Here is a 24,131-nt window from a genome sequence, read left to right as displayed (position 1 = left end):
ACTCTACCTGAGCTTGCTCAAACTTATGTCCATCGAGTTGGTGATGCCATCCAACCATCTCATCCTCTGTCATCCCCTTCTCCTCCTGCCTTTAATCTTTCCCAGCATCAGGGTCTTTTCCGGTGAGTCTATTCTTCGCATCAAGTGGCTAAAGTATTGGGGTTTCAGCTTTAGCATCAGTCCTTCCAGTGAATATTCAGGACTGATCTCCTTTAGGATGGACTGGTTGGATCTCCTTGCAGTCCAAGGGACTCTCAAGACTCTTCTCCAATACCACAGTTCAAAAGTATCAACTCTTCAGTGCTCAGCCCTCTTCATAGCCCAGCTCTTACAACCATACATGACTACTGGAAAAACCATAACTTTGACTAGATGGACTTTTGTTGGCAAAGTAATGTCTCTGCTTTTAATGTGTTGTCTAGTTTGGATGTGGAGAAGGCAATGGCACCCATTCCAGTACTCTTGCCTGGAAAATCCCATGGATGGAGGAGCCTGGCAGGCTGCAGTCCATGGGGTCGCTAAGAGTCGGACACGACTGAGCGACTTCACTTTCACTTTTCACTTTCATGCATTGGAGAAGGAAATGGCAACCCACTCCAGTGTTCTTGCCTGGAGAATCCCAGGGATGGGGGAGCCTGGTGGGCTGCCGTCTATGGGGTTGCACAGAGTCGGACACGACTGAAGTGACTTAGCAGCAGTTTGGACATAGCTTTTCTTCCAAGGAGCAAGTGTCTTTGAATTTCATGGCTGCAGTCACCATCTGCAGTGATTTTGGAGCCCAAGAAAATAAAGTCTGTCACTGTTTCCCCATCTATTTGCCATGAAGTGATGGGACCAGATGCCATGATCTTAGTTTTCTGAATGTTGACTTTTAAGCCAACTTTTTCAATCTCCTCTTTCACTTTGATCAAGAGGCTCTTTAGTTCTTTGCTTTCTGCCATAAGGGTGGTGTCATCTGCATGTCTGAGGTTGTTGAACTTTGTCCTGGCAATCTTGATTCCAGCTTGTGCTTCATCCAGCCTGGCATTTCGCATGATGTTGTCTACATATAAGTTAAATAAGCAGGGTGACAATATACAGCCCTGACTTACTCCTTTCCCTATTTGGAACCAGTCCATTGTTCCATGTCCAGTTCTAACTGTTGCTTCTTGACCTGCATACAGATTTCTCAGGAGGCAGGTCAGGTGGTCTGGTATTCCCATTTCTTGAAGAATTTTACACAGTTTATAGTGATCGACACAGTCAGAGGCTTTGGCGTAGTCAATGAAGCAGAAGTAGATGTTTTTATGGACCTCTCTTGCTTTTATGATGATCCAACAGATGTTGGCAATTTGATCTCGGGTTCCTCTGCCTTTTCTAAATCCAACCTGAACATCTGGAAGTTCATGGTTCACATACTGTTGAAGCCTGAAGAATGTTGAGCATTACTTGCTAGTGTGAACATTATCATCTCTATATAATTGGCTTTGTTATTATGATCATTGAAAGGAAGACTTCCTGGCCAACAGGAAGACTTGTATTATTAATATTGTATATCTTTTACTGAAAAATCTTGACCAATTAATCTTAACTTCTTATTGTTTAACTCTTATATTTTTCCACGTGCTATAGAAAAAGACTTTTTAAATATTCATACAATCTTAAAAAGTGAAGGTGAATGATAAAATATCACAAGGAAACTTAACAGTTGCCAGGAATCTGGAGGATAAGTTTGGAGACCAACAGAGTGACAAAGTGTGTAATGTGGCTAAATTATGTTATTACTGTTGGTTTCAGTTTCTTCAACTGTTAAGAAAGAGAGGGAAAGAAGGGAGGCAGGCAGACAGGGAAAGAGCCTTCTAATTCTGAACTCCTTGTGATTCTGAGTGGAAAATAGAATCTCCTTTTCCACCACTGACATTCTGGATCCACTTTTTTTCCAAATGAGCAAAACAGTGAGGCCATTCATTGTTGTATTGCTTTGTTGTTTGCTCTGTGACTTAATATGATGAATCAGCTAAGATTGGATTAACTGATGGCTTCATTTTATTTTCATTGTTTTTCTTGATTCTGGGATGCTTTTCTCCTCAGGCAACATTTTGAGACGTTTGCTGTCTTTTCAGTAGCCTTTCAGTTATTTCCCAATCATATGTCCACCTGCTTTTGTGTGTGTGTGTGTGTGTGTGTGTGTGATTCTTTGCTCTTTTTTCATTTATTTCAGCCCTTTATTTAAGGGAAGTTTTGTTTATTAAATTTACCATTTCCCTGATGATGACACCCTTGTGTGGATTTTGGAGAACTACTAATTCGATGTTATAACTCTGGAAATAATTTTAATTCTTCATCTGTTTCTTCATAACTAGCCTATTACTAATTTTGTTCAATCCTTTCCTTTTGCAGTGTCTTCTCTTCTTTGCCTGTAGTTAAAATTCTGATCCAAATTCTTATCTTGGAAATGGAAGCCTGTTTCTTTCTAAGAATGTGTGTTTCACCTTTGTGTGCTCCTTCCCCAAGATCAGCCATCCTAAGATAAGTCCCTCTCTCATCTTTTTATCCCTTCACTTACATTCCAGTATTTCTGTGCTGTATCCAAACCAGTATCTCTTAAACCAACCACTCAAGAAACTTTAATTCCTTTAGAAATAGAATGTGTAAATGAATAAAACCCCTTTTTACTATCATCTAGATGTATTCCCATTTTTCCTCTGTGCATTTGGTTGCTTTCTTGATCCTGCCTTGCTGTGTAGTTTTTCTCTCTCATTTTCATAATAATTTCTCATCTCAAAATTTATTCTTGCTATGTTTAGTTGCAAATCTTTAAGTTAGTGGTTGCTTTCTAGTTATGAGAAAGTATTGGAGATAACACTGAGCTGACGATCATGCTGCTGAGTTTTGCAAGTGAATCAATTTATAACTTATGTGTAGGTCTCAGTAAATTTTAGATCTGAGTTATTTCTTTCTTTGAAAACCCACAGAGGTCAAATCTTATGCACTTGCTCTAGGAATTTTGAAAGTCTGCTGTCACAGGTAGAATTTATTCCCTTTTTCTGTCACTTGAAGAATAACAGAAAACAGTTCAACCCTCTGCCTACCAGCCTGCCTCGGGGTTCCTTCTGCTGTCTGCTTGGTTAAATTAAGAAGGGTTCCAGGACCTTTCTCATAGATACTCCACAGCTGTTTCAAGTCAATGCTTCAGCACTCAGCTTTCTTTATAGTCCAACTCTCACATCTATACATGACCACTGGAAAAACCATAGCCTTGACTAGATGGACTTTTGTTGGCAAAGTAATGTCTCTGCTTTTAAATATGGTGTCTAGGTTTATCATCGCTTTTCTTTCAAGGAGCAAGTGTCTTTAGGTTTCATGGCTACAGTCACGATCTGCAGTGATTTTGGAGCCCAAGAAAATAAAGTCTGTCACTGTTTCCCCATCTATTTGCCGTGAAGTGATGGGACTGGATGCCATGGTCTTTGTTTTTTGAATGTTAAGTTTTAAGCCAACTTTTTCACTCTCCTCTTTGATCTTCATCAAGAGGCTCTTTAATTCCTCTTCACATTCTGCCATCAGGGTGGAATCATCTACATGTCTGAGGTTATTGATATTTCTCCCAGCAGCCTTGAGTCCAGCTTGTGCTTCATCTTGCCTGGCATTTCTGTGTACTCTACATAGAAGTTAAATAAGCTGGGTGACAATATACAGCCTTGACATACTCCTTTCCCAGCTTGGAACCAGTTCCATGTCCAGTTCTAGCTGTTGCTTCATACAGATTTCTCTGCATACAGATTTTACTGTATGTTGCTGCATACAGATTTTCATGAGGCAGGTAAGGTGGTCTGGTATTCCCATCTTTTGAAGAATTTTCCGCAGTTTGTTGTGAGCCACACAGTTGAAGGCTTTGGTGTAGTCAATAAAGCAGAAATGTATGTTTTTCTGGAACTCTCTTGCTTTTTTGATGAGCCAACGGATGTTGGCAATTTGATCTCTAGTTCCTCTGCCTTTTCTAAAACCAGCTTGAACATCTGGAAGTTCACAGTTCACGTACTGTTGAAGCCTGCCTTGGAGAATTTTGGGCATTACTTTGCTAGCGTGTGACATGAGTGCAATTGTGTGACAGTTTGAACTTTCCTTGGCATTGACTTTCTTTGAGATTGAAATGAAAACTGACCTTTTCCAGTCCTGTGACCACTGCTGAGTTTTCCAAATTTGCTGGCATATTGAGTGCAGCACTTTCACAGCATCATCTTTAAGGATTTGAAATAGCTCAACTCAATTTCATCATCTCCACTAGCTTTGTTTGTAGTGATGCTTCCTAAGGCCCACTTAACTTCGCATTCCAGGATGTCTGGCTCTAGGTGAGTGATGGTTATCTGGGTCATGAAGATCTTTTTTGTACAATTCTTCTGTGTATTCTTGCCACCTCTTCTTAATATCTTCTGCTTCTGTTAGGTCCATACAATTTCTGTCCTTTATTGTGCCCATCTTTGCATGAAATGTTCCCTTGGTATCTCTAATTTTCTTGAAGAGATCTCTAATCTTTCTGTTATTCTAATCATTCTATTATTTTCCTCTATTTCTTTGCACTGATCACTGAGGAAGGCTTTCTTATCTCTCCTTGCTATTCTTTGGAACTCTGCATTCAGATGGGTATATCTTTCCTTTTCTCCTTGCCTTTAGCTTCTCTTCTTTTCTCAGCTATTTGTAAGCCCTCCTCAGAGAACTATTTGCCTTCTTGCTTTTCTTTTTCTTGGGGATGGTATTGATCATTGCTTCCTCTGCAATGTCATGAACCTCCATCCTTCAGGCACTCCTTTATCAGATCTAATCCCTTGAATCTGTCACTTCCACTTTATATTCCTATGTTAATTTTGTTGCTAATCCCTTACCTGTGTAATTTTTAAGAAGACATCTCAGTAAAGGTTCTTTTAAAACTTCTAAGAAAACTCCATTTATAGAGGTATTACGTTTTATAATCAGTTATCATCTCACAAAACTAAAATAAGAGTTAAAAATAATCCAGTGTTGAGGTGAAAGGCATAATTATGGTAGAAAAACTTTGTACATCACTGTGTCTTTTTGTATCAGTAACAGATTGAATATAATTATGCATTCTCTTGAACTCTGATATTTGATTGCAATTTTTAGAATAAAGTATTGCTGTTTGATTTGTTTTTCCACTTGTACTCATTGGCATATGCTAAGAAAATCCCTTAGGGTTTTTAGATCTACTAGATCAAGTTTTATAAGCTTATAGATCAAAGGCTCCTGCCTGTTTTTATCATCCATTAGACTCCCAGGGCAATGTTTGTTTGAGTTAAAATGTAAGAATTGCTGTGTCTCTTCCTGGTTTTCATGTTAATATAGCATAATGGGAAGACGGAATATGTCCCCGTCTCTTGCTCACATTTGACACTTCATCTGACTTGTCCATTCTGGAGTAATTAAACTAAACCTGAGGCACTGAATTGCTGCCACTTGGAATTTTACCCTAAAAAACTAAAATTTCCCTCTTTGTGTTTCTGTGTCAATTGATTTTCATCCTCAAATTTCTTCTAAGACAGAAAGCACCATGCCTGGCCTCTGTCTTTATAGTCATCCATCTCCATATGTTGTCTAATATTTTATATCTTAAATAATTACACTTACTGCATGCATAAAAATGATAATTCTTCACCTAAATCAAAGCTATTTGTTTCAGTATTATCATTCATGAGTTTTCTTTTTTTTCTCCTATCATTTTCAACTTGTAAGGAATTTTTATTTTTATTCTTTTTCTGTTGCTTTTTATCATACTTATGCCATTGACATTGAGATTAAAATAATATATTTGTCCTTTATATTTTACTGTGTTTTACTTTCTTTCTTGCCCTGAATGATTCCTTTTGGATATCTCATAAAGAAATAAGCCAAATGAACCAATAGATGATTTGTACAAAAAGTTAATGTCAGTAATGCCAGAAATAACCTTTCATGTTCTTATCTTTTGAAAATAATGTGTGTCTGTTACATCTGTTCTTCTTTCTCTTTGTATGATGGTTATTTCAGCTTTTGCTTATTTACAGGGCTCATTTTTATTTAATCATTTATACAGATTACTCTCTTCCCTGGCTTGCTCATGCTGCCTTCACACACAGCTAAAAATTATGACGAGCAGTCTTAAAAAACTGAATTGACCACTTTTTTCTATTTGCTACAATTCTGAAGTAGTTCAACCTAAATACTGACAAAAACAAGCTGAGACCATTTCTGAAAGAAATATCTCCAAAACTTAGATAAATTAAAAAACCAAAAATCTCATGAAGAAAATATCTATTACAAACCATGTTCTGTAACATGATTTTGAAGTTTTTCTTTGAATTAGGACTTAAAATGATTTTTTGTAATTCCTCAGTGATATTCTGTATCACTGGTGGTCATTTGTAGGCATGTGATTAGTCAGTTTCAACATGGAAAATAAGTTCCAGGATATTATTTGCCATGAATATTAACTACAAAAATGTAACTACACAGGCTGTGTTTTCTGAGATGAAAATGAAATGGTTCTTTACAATTTTTCCTTAAAATTATAATACTGAAAATGAAAGAATCAATCATGATAGAATTGCCATTTAGTCATATACATATTACTATGTCTGTGTGTTTCAGGGAAGCAAGTGTGGTATTTAACCTCTGTGTTAGAAAACTTTCCCTTGTTTTCTTTAAAACTAATGTGGGTATGTGTGTGTTTTCCTCTGTAGGACTTCCATGCTCCTGGCAACTACATGGTGCCCTAACTTGTCAAATAAAATATTTTTCCTTTTTCACTCTTTTTCATCTGTGTATCTCTCCCAGGAATAAGAAGTCAAAGAAACTTTATGAATCTTAAGAAAAAGAAAGGAATATATGTACATGTTATATTTTGTAGATGAAAAGGGGGTGTTATAAATCATTAGAGGTGGCTGAGTCAAGAGAAAAAGAAAAATTGTGTGACTTGTTTCTTTGAAATTCACATATAATAATATGCAGTGCCTAAGGAATTGCTTTTGGTCACTTTTTGCATGAAATATGGGCAGCCCATCACAGCATATTAATTGATTGTCTACTGTACCTGTTTCTAACCCACTATTTTACTCAAGTAAAATAGCTGAGTTGCTGTTTATATTACTGTGTTTTTATGTAACAGATGAAAAAAAATCTAGACCATTTTCAGAGTATAATTTTAAGAGTATACCTTTTTTGAGATGCTTAGAAATGTTGTAAATTGAATCACGCATTAAAGTCAAACAGCATGTTTTCACGGAAAAAGAATGAACTAATCTAGAAACATATTAAAAGAGAGTTTTGCTTGCTACAGCTTTTCTCTAGCATGTAGTTGACATTGAGTTTTGCTGTGACAACACAGTGGAAATTTTTTGTTTATTATTCATGTTACAGTACTTAACAACAATATAGTCTTTATAAATAGGAGGTTTTAAAATGTCTTTGAAATATTGTGTATTTAATATTTTCTCTTTTTTCCTTATGCCCCTACAGAAATTCATGATGAAGGTAAGACATTGGATCATCTCCTGTATGTGTATTACTCTGTATGTTTTATGTCTGGTTAGTCACATTTGTTTAACTTTTAAATTTGTGGCTTTTTTCTTCAATTTTTCAAGTTTTAAAAAATTAAACCAAACTTTAGAACTTTAAATCTAAGTAAGTACATCCCACATTTAGATTTTTTAAAAATGACATTTTATATCTTTGGGTCACATTGTGACATATTAAGTCTTACTTAGCCAATGTCAGGAATTTCTTCCGTTGAAGCAGTTATTTTTTCTATAGCTCTCCATTTAGAATTTTTACTGTGGGGGCTGTATAGACTGTTACATGTTTATGCACTCTTGCATGAAGTAATAGGAAATTCATACACTGGAAAATTATAAGAGACACCAAGAAACTCCTAGTGAATTACTTACTCCAGGAGAAGTGAAAATAATTCACTTATTTAAAATAAATAAATTCTTATTTATTTATTTATGGCTGTGCGGAGTCTTTGTTGCTACACGAGCTTTCTCTAGTTGCAGCAAGTGGGGCTACTCTCTAGCTGCAGTGCATGGAGTTCTCTTTGCAGTGGCTTCTGTTGTTGTAGAGCATAGGCTCTAGGGCACACAGATTTCAGTAATTGTGGCATGTGGGCTCAGTTACCGCTGGGCTCTATAGTACAGGCTCTTGAGCACAGGCTCAGTAATTGTGGCGCATTGGCTAAGCTGCTCCGTGGCATGTGGTATCTTCACAGATCAAGGATGGCCCTGATATCTCTTGGACTAGCAGGCAGATTCTTTACCACTGAGCCACCAGGGGAGCCCCTCAGCTTCTTTTTATTCCTCTATCAAATTAGAAAAATGAAAACATTTTAAAAAGAGACAAACTAAAATTGTAGAGTAAAATCCATGGTCATATCATTGAAGGACACATGTAGGGGAAAAGTGGAACAGCAGAATGTTGTTTGAGACAAAATGTAGAAATGTTTTCATTTTTATATACCTACCACATTTCCCTAGAACTTTAACAAAATTTATTTTTTATTTCTTAAAAGCTGAGGAACAATGTATAGAGAAGTTGTGTTCAGGTAATGAAGGCTTCATGTATTTTGAGGTGTTAAAAGAATATCACTTCAAAAGATGGAAACTCTGAGAAGTATGAAATTAAAATTCTGAATGTAGGTTTAAATGGTTCCTTAGAAAAAAAGAAAGCAAAGTATCTGTGTCTGTCTGTGGAGTTACATTCTTATTTAACCAAACTGTAAAGAGGGGCATTGTACTGACACATAGATCTATTCATTAGCCTTAAGAATTTAACAGTTTCAATAGAATGACAGAGCACAGTCTTTATTTGAAGTCCCTGTCAACAAGGACCCAAAACATTTTCTAGAATTTCAAATAGTTCCATCTATTATTTTTCAGTAAAAAATATTATTACCTTGCAAAGAGAAGACATGAACTGCTCAATGAAAATCATGAAACGAAGGATTTGGTTGGAAAATGTCATCAATAGTGGGAAACATGAATATGTTCTCTCTTTGCAAATATTAATAATAAATTTGGGTTTGGTTTTTTAAAAATTAGCAGTTTTGCTCACTAAATCTGCATTTATTGTACTCATTTTATTAATACCATCTCACCCCTATCCAAATATCTTGTCAGTTTCATATCTATGCTTCCTTGGAGGATGGTGAATGGGATAGTTCCCTGAAGCATGTACCTCAAGTTCTTTCATGTGTAGATTCATACAAAAATCAATGCCAATAGAAAAATGATGTCCATTTAGTTTAAACCAGGTGGCATACCTAAAATAATTTAGTTAGGCTGTGATTTCTTTTAATTGCAAGGTCTTTTAACCCAATGACTTATTTTTATACCTGCATTGAATCATCTAGAAAGGTTAGAATTTAACTGAGTGAAGGCATATGCATTCAACTATAGTTAATTTAAGCCACTTACAAGGAAAAGGATGCTAAATTTTATTCAACTTTCACTTTTCAATCATGACTTGGCTTTGGGTTTCAGACCTGGACACACACTGTTAATAACTTCCTAGAACCAGCCAGATGCTTCCTTGTAACAGGAGCTATTTCTGCTGGTTGGCACTGAACAGTGATGAGTTAGTACTGTCCTGGTCCTGGTTCCTCTGCCTTTTCTAAATCCAGCTTGAAGATCTGGAAGTTCATGGTTCATGTACTGTTGAAGCCTGTCTTGGAGAATTTTGAGAATTACTTTGCTAGGGTGTGAGATGAGTGCGATTGTGTAGTAATTTGAGCACTCTTTGGCATTGTCTTTCTTTGGGATTGGAATGAAAACTGACCTTTTCCAGTCCTGTGGCCACTGCCAAGTTTTCCAAATTTGCTGACATATTGAGTGCAGCACTTTCATAGCATCATCTTTTAGGGTTTGAAATAGCTCAGCTTGAATTCCTTCACCTCCACTAGTTTTGTTCACAGTGATGCTTCCTAAGGCCCACTCCAGGATATCTGGCTCTAGGTGAGTGATCACACCATCGTGGTTATCTGAGTCATGAATATCTTTTTTGTATAGTTCTTCTGTGTATTCTTACCACCTCTTCTTAATATCTTTTGCTTCTGTTAGGTCCATACCATTTCTGTCCTTTATTGTGCCCATCTTTGCATGAAATGTTCCCTTGGTATCTCTAATTTTCTTGAAGAGATCTCTAGTGTTTCCCATTCTATTGTTTTCCTCTATCTCTTTGCCATTGATCACTGAGGAAGGCTTTCTTATCTCTCTCCTTGCTGTTCTTTGGAACTCGGCATTCAAATGGGATATCTTTTCTTTGCTCCTTTGCCTTTTGCTTCTCCTCATTGCATAGCATAGGTGTTTGTAAGTCCTCCTCAGACAATCATTTTGCCTTTTTCATTTCTTGGGGATGGTCTTGATCACTGTCTCCTGTACAGTGTTACCAACCTCTGTCCATAGTTCTTCAGGCAGTCTGTCCATCAGATCTAATCCCTTGAATTTATTTGTCACTTCCAGTGTATATTCATAAGGGATTTGATTTAGGTCATACCTGAATGGTCTAGTGGTTTTCCTTGCTTTCTTCAATTTAAGTCTGAATTTGGCAATAAGGAGTTCATCATCTGAGCGACAGTCAGTTCCTGGTCTTGTTTTTGCTGACTGTATAGAGCTTCTTCATCTTTGGCTGCAAAGAGGAACCAGAGATTAAATTGCCAACATCTGTTGGATCATCATAAAAGCAAGAGAGGTCCAAATACATTTACTCTTGCTTTATTGACTATGCCAAAGCCTTTGACTGTGTTGATCACAACAAACTGTGGAAAGTTCTTCAAGAGATGGGAATACCAGACCACCTGATCTGCCTCCTGAGAAAGGAGGTCAAGAAGCAACAGTTAGAACTGGACATGGAATAACAGACTGGTTCCACATCAGGAAAGGAGTATGTCAAGGCTGCATATTGTCACCCTGCTTATTTAACTTATATGCAGACTACATCATGAGAAGTGCTGGACTGGATGAAGCTCAAACTGAAATCAAGATTGCTGGGAGAAATATCAATAACCTCAGATATGCAGATGACACCACCATTATGGCAGACGAGAAGAAGAACTAAAGAGCCTCCTGATGAAACTGAAAGAGGAGATTGAAGAAGTTGGCTTAAAACTCAACATTCAGAAAATTATGATCATGGCATCTGGTCCCATCACTTCATGGCAAATAGATAGGGAAATGATGGAAACAGTGACAGACTTTCTTTTTTTGGGGGCTCCAAAATTACTGCAGATGGTGACTGCAGCCATGAAATTAAAGGATGCTTGCTCCTTGGAAAGAAAGTTATGACCAACTTAGACAGCATATTAAAAGGCAGAAACATTTCCTTGCCAACAATGGTTCATTTAGTCAAAACTATGCTTTTTCTAGTAGTCATGTATGGATGTGAGAGTTGGACTATGAAGAGGGCTGAGTGCTGAAGAGTTTATGCTTTTAAACTGTGGTGTTGGAGAAGACTCTTGAGAGTCCCTTGGACAACAAAGGGATCCAGCCAGTCCATCCTAAAGGAAATCAGTCCTCAATATTCGTTGGAAGGACTGATACTGAAGCTGAAACTCCAATACTTTAGTCACCTGATGTGAAGAACTGACTCATTTGAAAAGACCCTGATGCTGGGAAGGATTGAAGGTCAGAGGAGAAGGGAACGACAGAGGATGAGATGGTTGTTGGATAGCATCACTGATTCAATGGAAATGAGTTTGAGTAAACTCCGGGAGTTGGTGACAGACAGGGTAGCCTGGCGTGCTGCAGTCCACGGGTTACAAAGAGTCAGACACGACTGAGCCACTGAAATGAACTGAACTGAATTGTCCTGGTCCTGGTCTCTTCCCTCTGGAGACTTTTCATTAAGTCACCATCACATGCTGGCCATCCGATGCTAAGTGGCTATCTTGACAGTGGTCAACTGGCTTAGTCAGGCATATTGATTTTGCACTGAAGCCAGATTTCTCATTAATTATTATAATCATCCTGTGAATCTGTTATATGATTCATTATTGAAGATGGCAGGCATGTTTGCCTAGTTTCTGCTGCTAGAGACCTGCAGATGGACCAAATGCCAAGATCAGCAATTCTGTGCTGCTCCTATCTAGTTAGTAGTGTTCACGTTTGCATGAAACTGATTTTCAGGTGATGTATAGGCTTCCCCTTAGAGATACTTGTTTTTCTCCCTGGAACCACTCTTTGCCCAGCTATTATTATTTGTGTTTGAAGCCAAAACGTAAAAGCTTCTCTGCTTTAGTATCTGAGTGCTATGAAAGTGCTCTAAGGCGGATTTCTTTTTGTTGTTGTCTATTGTTTTAAACTTTAGTTGAATAGCTTAGTATTACCTAAGCAGTAAGCTCTTTTTAAGATCTCCTTGTGTTTCTTCTGAAATCGTGTTTTATAACAGTCAAGGAATATAGAAAAGTTCACCTGTAGAGTCTGATTTTTTTTTTAAAAAAAGACCTCTTGAATAACAAAAGCCTGGAATTGCAAGAAATGAGCTAAACTGATTAGCACAGCATTTTTGTCCAGAAAATATTATTAAAATGGGAAACCTCAAAATATATAGATGTTATATACTTAATAAGTTAAATTATTTTAAAACAGCAATTGCATTAGATATGTTAATAAGCAACTATATTATACACATATATTTTAAAAATATGGAGTGGCTAACCTATACCTTCAGTTGGTAAAGAATCCATCTGCAATTCAGGAGACCCCAGTTTGATTCCTGGGTGAGGAAGATCCACTAGAGAAGGGATAGGCTACCCACTCCAGTATTCATGCTCTTCCTTGGTGGCTCAGATGGTAAAGAATTTGCATTCAATGAGGGAGACCTAGGTTTGATCCCTGGGTTGGGAAGATCCCCTGGAGGAGGGCATGGCAACCCACTCCAGTATACTTAACTGGAGAATCCCCATGAACAGAGGATCCTGGCAGGCTACAGTTCCTTGGGGTCACAAAGACATGGACATGACTGAGTCACTAAGCACAGCACAGTTTATACGTACATATGAATATATGAAGTGCATAGCGAAGCTTTATAGAAAAAAGAGCACTCAATGCTATTCTAATTAAACCTGAAGCCTTGTTCTTCATTTAGAAATACCTTGTTTTGGTCAAGAAGACAAGTCAAAGTACCTTGACTGTGTAGTGTCATTAAATGTCAACTGGATCTGTAGCTCTGGAACATATATATGATAGGAAAAGGTAAGGTCCTATCGAGTAGTACAGATCAGACAAGGTAAATCAATTTTTCTTGGCCACAATAAATCAAAAGTATTATAGAAAATTAAAGTACTCTCTAAACAGGTCCTCATTCTTAGTAGGAATGTAATTTTGCAAAGTCGATTTTTCCCTTTCTCATTCAGGGCATGAAGTTATTTTCATTTTTTGATAAAACAGTTTTTCTGATAATTTTAATGCCTTTTAATATCAGTTTTTAAATGGTTTGGAAGTGTTTTAAGCATAATCTATAAATAAAGTTATTTTAAGAAATTAAATGCAGCAAACCTAGAAGAAAAAGAAATAAAAGGAATCCAGATCAGAAAAGAAGAAGTAAAGCTCTCACTGTTTGTAGATAGTATAGATAATACTGTACATAGAAAACCTTAAAGATAGTATTAGAAAATTACTAGAGCTAATCAGTGAATCTAGCAAAGTAGCATGATACAAAATCAATACACAGAAATCACTTCCTTTTCTATATACTAACAATGGAAAAATCAGAAAGAGAAATTAAGAAATCAATCCCATTCACCATTAACACAAAGAATTTAATATCTAGGAATAAACTTACCTAAGGAGACAAAAGAACCATGCAGAGAAAATTATAAGACACTGATGAAAGAAATCAAAGACAACATAAACAGATGGAGAGATATTCCATGTTCCTGGGTAGGAAGAATCAATGTTCTGAAAATGACTATACTATCAAACACAATCTACAGATTCAGTGCTATCCGTATCAAATTACCAATGCATTTTTCACAGAACTAGAACAAAAAATTTCATAATTCATATGGAAACACAAAAGACCCTGAATAGCCAAGGCAGTCTTGAGAAAGAAAAATGGAGCTGAAGGACTCAACCTTCCTGATTTCAGCTTGTACTACAAAGCTATAGTCATCAAGACAGTATGGTACTGGCATAAAAACAGAAATATAGACCAATGGAACAAAATAGAAAGCCCAGGAATAAGCCCATGCACCTATGGGTACCTTATTTTTGAAAAAGGAGGCAAGAATATACAAGGGAGCAAAGACAGCCTCTTCAATAAATGGTGCTGGGAAAACTGGACAGCTACATGTAAAAGAATGAGATTAGAACACTTCCTAACACCATACACAGAGATAAACTCAAAATGGTTAAAGACCTAAATGTAAGACCAGACACTATAAAACTCTTAGAGGAAAACATAGGCAGACCACTTGATGACGTAAATCAAAGCGAGATCCTCTATGACCCACCTCCTATAGTAATGGAAATAAAAACAAAAGTAAACAAGTGGGACCTGATTAAACTTAAAAGCTTTTGCACAGCAAAGGAAACTCTAAGCAAGGTGAAAAGACAACCCTCAGAATGGGAGAAAATAATAACAAATGAAACAACCGACAAAGAAGTAATTTCCAAAATATACAAGCAGTTCATACAACTCAATAGCAGGAAAGCAAACAACCCAATCAAAAAGTGGGAAAAAGACCTAAACAGACATTTCTCCAAAGAAGACATACAGATGGCTAACAAACACATGAAAAGATGCTCAACGTTGCTCATTATTAGAGAAACGCAAATCAAAACCACAATGAGATATCACCTCACACCAGTCAGAGTGGCCCTCATCAAAAAGTCTACAAACAATAAATGCTGGAGAGGGTGTGGAGAAAAGGGAACGCTCTTGAACTGTTGGTGGGAATGTAAATTGATAACAGCCACTATGAAAGAGGAAGAAGGCAATGGCACCCCACTCCAGTACTGTTGCCGGGAAAATCCCATGGATGGAGGAGCCTGGTAGGCTGCAGTCCATGGGGTCGCTAAGAGTCAGACACGACTGAGTGACTTCACTTTCACTTTCCACTTTCATGCATTGGAGAAGGAAATGGCAACCCACTCCAGTGTTCTTGCCTGGAGAATCCCTATGGAGTCGCACAGAGTCGGACACGACTGAAGCGACTTGGCGGCAGCAGCAGCAGCAACTATGAAAGAGGGTATGGAGGGAGATTCCTTAGAAAACTAGGAATAAAACCACCATATGACCCAGCAGTCCCACTCCTAGGCAAATACCCTGAGGAAACCAACATTGAAAGAGACATGTGTATCCCATTGTTGACTGCAGCAGTATTTACAATAGCTGGAACATGGAAGCAACCTAGAAGTCCATCAATAGATGAATACATAAACAAGTCTGGTACATATACACAATGGAGTATTACTCAGCCAAAGAAAGGAACACATTTGGGTCAGTTCTGATGAGGTGAATGAACACAGAATCTATTATACAGAATGAAGTGAGTCCAAAAAAGAAAGATAAATATTGTATTCTAATGCACATGTATGGAATGTAGGAAAATGGTTCTGAAGAATTTATTTACAGGGCAACAATGAAGAAACAGACATAGAGAATAGACTTATGGACATGGGGAGAGGGGAGGAGAGGGTGAAATGTATGGAAAGAGTAGAATGGAAACTTACATTACCATATGTAAAAGAGATAGCCCAAGGGAATTTGCTGTATGGCTCAGGAAACTCAATCAAGGGTTCTGTTTCAACCTAGAGGGGTGGGGTGGGGAGGGAGATGAGACGGAGGTTCAAAAGGTCAGGGATATATGTATACTTATGGCTGATTCATGTTGAAGTTTGACAGAAAGCAACAAAATTCTTTAAAGCAATTATCCTTCAATAAAAAAATAAATTTGAAGAAGAAATTAATTGAAATAATAGGAAGGAGATATATTTTTAGTAAAAAAGGTATAATGATATTGAATATTAAAGTGCTTTCTTCTGTACTTTTTTTTTAACTGCATTTTATTAAAGTGTTTCTTATACAGTTGCATTTTTATTTTGACATGTAGATAGAGAAAAAAAGATTATAAGATAAAAAATATTGAGAGTGATTTCCTCAGGAATTTAGGTGAGCTTTATTTTCATCTTTTTACCTGAATTTTGTGTTTTTTTTTTTTTCCTTTTAGCCATTTTTTATTTTTATTTTTTTTTAATTTTATTTTATTTTTAAACTTCACAATATTGTGTTGGTTTTGCCAAATATTGAAATGAATCCACCACAGGTATGTTTAAGTCAGTATCTTCATACTCATCCTTAAAGATCTCTTTTCCCTATAGAAACAGGTAAAAACTCCTTAGTATAATGTTCTCTACTTCCCATGATCTTAACCTGATCTGTGACCCAGTCCTTCAATCAGGGTGTCTCTTCCTCTTTCTTAATACTCTGCGGTTGTTTTTTAAGGCACTTATCCACACATGCCGCTGGTATTGTGTTGAGAGCAGCAAGAAAGCTCAGGGCAGGGAAAGCGTGTCTCTTTGGAGCACAAAGGGATTTGGGGGCAAGGTTAGAAAGGGCTGAATGTCCTTGATGCTTATGCTACTCAATGTTGTCCCCAAAACAATAGTACCTGCACCACTGGGAAATTTTTGAAATGCAGTGTCTCTGTGTTTATCCCAGACCTACTGGAGCAGAATCTCAGGGACACGCCAAGGGTTCTGTGTTTTCACAAGCTCTCCAGCTGATTTTTAAGCATGCTAGAATTTGAGAAGCACTCTTCTATCTCATGTGGGGTTCCCTGGTAGTTCAGACGGTGAAGAATCTGCCTGTAACGCAGGTGACCTTGGTTCGATACCTGGGTTGGGAAGATCCCCTGGAGAAGGGAATGGCTACTCACTCCAATACTCTTGCCTGGAGAATTCCATGGACAGAGGAGCCTGGCAAGCTGCAGTCGATGGGGGTCACAAAGTGTTGGACATGACTGAATGAGTGAGCACCCACCTTCTATCTCATATAAAGGAATTTGGATGTTTTTCTTAGAAACATTTGGAAGGTAGGAAAGGTTTTTAGGCCTGAAGATTCATTCGATGATCTTTGTGTTTTAATCAGACTTAGTCATTGAAGAAATGCTTATTTAGTCCTTTCTATGTACCAGGCATTTTGCAAAGTACCTGAGATCCCGTGGTGCCCGAAGTACCATAGTCCCTATTCAACATGGACCAGAGTGTAATGGGAAATACAGACAATAAACAACTGGGAATCAGTAATTACAAATCACGATATTTTTGAACTCAGGTTCATTCTTCAAGAACTAATTAAACTGCTAGCTCTCCCCTCCCCCACCCCCAGCTACTCCCTTGGTAGCTTTGTCCCAATTTAAGGATTCTTTGCATAGCACTTTGCTCATCTGTGTGCATGCATGCTCAGTCATATCTGTCTCTTTGCAGCCCCATGAACTGTAGCCCACCAGACTCCTCTTTCTGTGGAATTTTCCAGGCAAGAATACTGGAGTGGACTGCCATTTCCTCCTCCAGGGAATCTTCCTGTCCCAGAAATCAAACCCATTTCCCTTACATTTATCCTGCATTGGGAAGAGGATTCTCTACTACATTTGCACTAGCTCTTATTTTATTCCCATTAAACTATTCATGTGAAGAGGAGAGCATTTTATACACTTAGTTAAGTTTACTTTTTTTTTTTTTTTCTTTGCGGACTCTTTCTTTGCTCTATGCAGACTGCTCAAGGTGGTGGCCACCGAACGCTCCTCTACGGTCATGCAATACTGCTGCGGCATTCCTACAGTGGCATGGTGAGTACATGTGGAGACTTCATCTCCCCTATGGTCATGCTGATCTATTTGTGCATACAGGGCAAAGAAATATTTGGTAATCCCATTTCATTGATGGCTTTAATAAGCTTGAATTGTATGTGTTTTTTAATATATTTGAACACTGTTTATTTTCTCATTTATAATATGATGGTTCGCTTAGAGGGCCTTTAAGGACCATACATTCTATCACTGTATGACTTCTGTCTTTGTATCTTATTTTGAAAGACTAGGTTTAGGAGGAGAGTTTCTTTTTTTTCCCATATCAGCTCCTTCTTACACCCAGTTATCCATTTATCTACTGGGTTCCTCTCAGATACAGTTTACTCATTATCATTTATATATGTGTGTATATATATTCTTATAGGTCTAAAGTATTATAAAATATATAAGCATTCTCTTCTTTTGAAAGCTTTATTAAGTTGTACAAACAATACATATTCATTCTGTAAGATTTGGAAATTACAGAAGAATGAAATCTTCATGATCACACCAATGACAGAAAATTCTTGGGAACTGTTTAAAAATTTTCAATATTTTCTTAATTTTTTTGTATAACTGATATCTTGTTACATAACCAAATTTTATACAGGTTTTTTTTTTAACATATTGTCACAGTACAAGTACTATCTATGTTATTTAAATTTTTATCAGATTTATTTTAGTGACTACATGATAGTCCAGTACTTAGAAATATAAAATAATCACTACTTTTAAGAAGGAGATAATTCCCTAAATATGTAGACTGTTTTTGAGCAAAAACTTAAGCATAGTCTCTATAGCAATACCCCTCAAAACAGAAAAAAAATCATGTCTTTATCATCAGGAATACTGATATGAAAAATCTGGTTAATGGAATTGAAAAGTACAGGAAGAGAAGTATAGGAAAAGTATAGATATGATTTTAATGATGACTTAATAATGTCATTGCTATTAATGGCCTACATCACATTAGTAAGTAAGATGAGAAAAATGTGATCATCTTAACAGGTATGAAACAAGTTTTTAATAAAACTACCAATTCCTAATAAAAATTGATCATTGATGGTTATTTCCTCAGTGATGAGGAAAATATTTGTGTTAAATCAATGGCCAACTTCATAGTTAATTGTCAAACACTAAGTCCATTCTTGACAAAACAAAAACAAACTCCAAGAATATGCTGTCTAACATTGTTCTGGAAATCTTGGCTGACTTATTAAGATATGAAGTAAAATAAAGGAAAACACTTCAAGTGACTGGATACAAGACAAATGTATAAAAATAGCATTTTTGCATATAGCACTCATACATTAAAACTCCATGGGAAGAACTTCACTTTCAGGAATCAGAACACATAAAATAATAAATATGAGAGTCTGTTTTTAAATAACTACCCTCTCTATACATAGTAGATGGGAAAGAGCCTAAACATGGTTGGTAGATCTGGGTTCAGGCTTACTTTCCTATATGCTATACTCCTTTGGGTACCTTGCTGAACCTCTCTAAGCCTGTAAATGCAACTGAAAATTTTACTCATTCAGTCAGTAAATATTATTCAGCACCTCTTGTGTGCTAGATACTGTTCTGGGTGCTAGATATAGTAAGAAAGACTAGTCTTTGCCATATAAAATTTAATTAACATTTAGTTGAATAATTATAGTCTGTACCTAGCAGTTGCAGTGAACATTTAAGGAAGAGAGAATGTACATTAACAACTCCAGAGCCTGGTACTGTAATATTATTGGAAAATATCACAGAACACTTTAATAGGGATCACTGTACATTTTTTTTCCCCCAGGAAGTCAGTATTACAATATTGGTACTTTTCCTCAAATTAACATTGATATTTAATATGCCTAGATCTAAAGTCTGTAAACCTCAGAGACCACAATGTCTTATGATTAGACTCCTACTCCTAACTAGCTAGGAATATGTTTGAGGACCTTTGAAGCATCTTTTCTATATCTTTGGGAGTCAGTGGTTTACAGTCAGGGAACAGATTCTCCTGGTTCATTGAATTTACACCCTCATGGCACCAAATTCCACTTGACTTCTATCCCCAATCCATTTATCACCTGCCTCCTTACACTCACAGACACCCACTGAGTTGGGTGGACCCTTTTCCATTGTAGGGATTGTCTAGGTCTTGCATTACTTATCCAGTGATTCTGGAAGTCTGGGCTGGCCTAATCCCCAGAGCTGTTCCTGAGTCCTGTCGGCATAGTTCCTGTTCTTTCAAGCACTGCACTTGGTTGGGGTAGATGACAGTGTATCTTGAGCTCATACTAGATTCATCTCTGTGTTCTCAGTCTTGTAGCACTTAGTGTAGATTTTGAGGTTAGCATGGGAGTAGGGGAGTTGGCCAGAAAAATGATCCTAAACTTTATGTCCAAGAATATCCAGTTAGGAAAACTTGAGGCAGGGAGAGGAGTCAGAGATGATGGTGTTGGGCAGAGTTGCATTCTTCCTGGGTAAGCACACATAGGTATACACCCAATAAAGCCTCATTGCAGTGAGGAATATGCTACATGCCACGATCAATTCTAGATGAATTTTAAAGAGTTTAAAAATTTGAAAATAAAACTAGAAGATAAAAGTGAATAGTGTTCAAATTTCTGCTTGAAATAAAGATTTCTGACAGATCAGGTTGTTCTTTTGCTTATGATCATGAATATCACACAAAGTGAGAGATGTAGAGACATATCCCCAGTTACTCATCTTGTTTTGTCTACAGGACATATTTCTGCAATATTTTTCTGAGTGGGAAAAAAACCCCACATTTCCTCTAGAACATTGCTCCCAGTGAATGCTAAGTGCTCAGAATTAGACTTGGAAAGAACGGGATATGTTTAGTGACAACTACTGATTCTGTGTCTTTTAGTATCTGTGCTGCCTGTCCACCTCTCGGTCTTCAACTGATAAGCTGGCTTTTGATGTTGGCTTGCAAGAGGATACAACAGGTGAGCACCTTGGTCTGCAATGAAGCTGTGTTCAGAAGAGCATGGCAGGAACTGGATTGGGAGACATCATGAGACCTGATGGAAGATGTATTGGCTGGATATTCTTAGGAACGGTTTCAGGATGAAACCAGTGATTAACTATGGAAGGGTTTTATTAGAAGGAGGAAATGTGCACTGTTTCTGTTGGAAGGTCATCCCGACATAATTATCTTGATTTGCAAACTAGACTTTAAACTTTATTCTTTTGATGGAGTTGGGTAGGAAAACAGTACTTAACAACATGCTCTGCTGTCTGATAACCATATTAAGGTGCACTGATTAGTTTGTAAAGTATTATTGCATATTTCTTTATTTTATATTTCATCTTAAAAACATTTTTAAGTGTGCAAATACAACATAATCGGTGTCAACATTCAACCAAAAAGACAGAAAACGAAAAGGGTCATCAAACTATATATATATATATATATTTATTTATTTATTTATTTATTTATTTACATATATTAGTATATTTATCCTTTTGAAGACTCAAAATACGAGAGTATAGATTTTATTGTGTTTTTCTTCTCAGTGCTCTAAAGACTTTACACTATATCCACCTCTGTATGATTTGATTCTTTTATTTTTTACAATGAGCATGTCTGCCTTTGGAATTAAAGATTAAGGACCAAGTAGAAAAAGGAATGGAAGGAAATAGATCAACTTGTATCAGGTTGTTGCTTTTATAGGTGACATGAAACTCACACCTGCCCTCCTTTTTGAAATACTTTCCCATACTCTAAAAATGTGACCAATAACAAATGGATAAAATAAAGTTCTATTTACCAACCTAATTAACTTTTTAATAGACAAACACATCACCTTATACAGGGAATTCTGAGAATCCCAGGCACCAAAAAGATAAATATATTCCTCTCATTTTTATTTAATTCTATATATTCTCAGCCATTCCTCTGTGTTTTGGTTTTTTTTTTTTAGTTTTTTCACCGTAATTACTTCCGCACATAGTTATGTGGAAAAACGTCCTCAGTTCTCTCTCTCAAAACAAGTAAAACCATGTGCATGATCTATAACTTGTTTTCATTCATTGATACTATTATATAATAGTGAAACTCACCAAACAAGGCCATCTTCGTCTCTGTGCCCTAATTCCCTTATGCTACTTTATTTTCCCTGTAACTCTGTACTAATTGTGAATTACCAAACTATTTACTATATTTCTTGTTTGTTGTGTGCCTGCCTCAATCAGAATGAAACTCATAAGGCAGATACATTTTTTCCCATATTTGTTGATATATCTCCAGCTACTAAAGCAGTGGTTGACAAAGCATGTGCTTTATCAATGTTTGAGTGAACGAATGAAAAACTTCCTACAACTCTAAAAATGTGAATTGAGTGAATGAAGATATGGAATTCTGCAAGGTGACAGTCAAGTAAGACTGGTTTGTGTAAGAAAATATTCAGCAAATGCCTCCAAAATGCTAGTAGGAGCTGACAAAGCCCTAGTAAATAAAACATACAAATGCCTTACTATTGTAGAATTTACATTCTGGCATTTGGTAATTAGTAAAAAACAAATAAACAAACAAAAAACCTAAACATAAGTGTTACGGAGAAATAATAGTTGGAGGCACAGAGAAAGAGAGTGATAATTATTAGATGGGGCTTCCCAGGTAGCACTAGTGGTAAAAAAACAACAACAACAACAAAAAAAAAAAAAAAAAACCCCACCTCCCAATGCAGGAGATGTAAGAGGCGTGGATTTGATCCCTAGCTCAGAAAGATACCCAGGAGGAGGGCTTGGCTTACCCACTCCAGTATTCTTGCCTGGAGAATCTTATGGACAGAGGAGCCTGGTGGATTACAGTTGATAGGGTCTCAAAGAGTCGGACACGTCTGAAGTGACTTAGCACACAAGCACAAATGCATTACTAAAACTATTCTCATTTTGCAATAGAACTTATATTTAGGTTTAAAAATAGCCATGAACAGATTGAAGAATTGCGTGCTTACACTTGTATCCTTGGTGATGGGACCGAAGAATGGAGAATGGTTACACGGTTCATGAGGCTTATGCTTGACTTGTTCTAGAAGAAATTATTTAATTTTATGTTTACTCAGATAGCTTAATAATGTATCTTTTTATAATGTATCCCAGACAATTCTGTAGAATTCTCTTCTATCTTACTTCTAGATTAATAGAAACTACTACATTTTAAAATAAGGCATAGGGTAGTTAGTAAAACTTAAGTGACAATATTTGTGCTCATTTTGAATCACTATCCACCCAAATTAGAAGCTTTTTAATTATCACAATATAACTGTCACATAACAAAACCCCAAATCCTTTTGAAAATCATATGGTAAAAAAACTGGATATAATTGGAAGGAGCCATGTGAGCTGCTTAATGACATGTGATTGTCTAAGGAACGAAGTTGGATCAGTGTGGCTGGTGAATTTGGTCTTATGTTGGCATAAATAAATATCCCTTCAAAGCAGTTCTTCGTGGGAGAAAGAGACCCCACACTTCCCCAAATGTCACAGTCACTTTCTGTGAGAAGAATCTTTGCATGTCACTGTGTCTCCCTCCCTTCTTCCCTCCCTTCCTTTCTTCCTTTTAAATTTTTACTGAAGTACAGTTGATTTGCAATGTTGTGTTAGTTTCGGGTGTGCAGCACACTGAATCATTTAAGCATATATTCACTCTTTTTTAGATTCTAAAGCTAATTTGTCCTAATTCTTTTGATTTGCATGGTCTGTGAGGTGAATTTGCATTCAATTTCAAATTTCTAAAGTTTGTGTAAACAGGACAGTTTTATTTTCAGGAGACTAATTTTGAAGATTTATTTCATTTCCCTCTTTTATTTTGGAGTCACTGGCCAAGAACATCAAGTTTTAAACTCAGAGGCCCTTCCTTGTGTTTCACTTGTCAATCACTGTGCAGGTGAAGCTTGTTGGTGGATCATTCATCCTGCCTCTAAGCAGCGCTCAGAAGGAGAAAAAGTGCGGGTTGGAGATGACCTCATCTTAGTGAGCGTGTCCTCTGAAAGGTACCTGGTAAGTGTGGAAAGTGAGATCGTGTACTTGGGAATCAGATAAGCGACAGGTCAATAAAATGATCCCTTTAAAGCTGAGATTGCCAGTATCTAGGAAAATTGCGTAGAAACAAACCTGTATTTCTATTTGATGAGTTATAAATAACTCCATAAGTAAAGGGAATGATGTGATGTGTGAAAATGTGGCTTAGCAGGATTATTTACACAGACTTCCCTCATGCCCTGGATATGTATATTCATGACATTGATAGAGACTGTTCTTGGAGTATTTTATTAATAGCAATAAACGCAATCCAATCAGG

General features: G+C 36.8%; 1 protein-coding gene across 1 annotated transcript in view; it reads left to right on the top strand.

Annotated features, from left to right (window-relative positions):
• RYR2 (ryanodine receptor 2) overlaps window positions 1-24,131 on the top strand; it is an 819,609-nt gene that overhangs the window by 318,569 nt on the left and 476,909 nt on the right. The window contains exons 5-8 of the mRNA XM_070364567.1: window positions 7,489-7,503; window positions 17,738-17,812; window positions 20,694-20,772; window positions 23,718-23,830. Coding sequence (XP_070220668.1) covers window positions 7,489-7,503; window positions 17,738-17,812; window positions 20,694-20,772; window positions 23,718-23,830 — 282 coding nt within the window. The remainder of the gene's footprint in view (window positions 1-7,488; window positions 7,504-17,737; window positions 17,813-20,693; window positions 20,773-23,717; window positions 23,831-24,131) is intronic.

Source organism: Bos mutus, chromosome 28 (genome assembly GCF_027580195.1).
Source record: "Bos mutus isolate GX-2022 chromosome 28, NWIPB_WYAK_1.1, whole genome shotgun sequence".
Classification (NCBI taxonomy): Eukaryota; Metazoa; Chordata; class Mammalia; order Artiodactyla; family Bovidae; genus Bos; species Bos mutus.
Note: the sequence above shows the minus strand (reverse complement) of the source record. Positions and strands in the feature narration are given on the sequence as shown.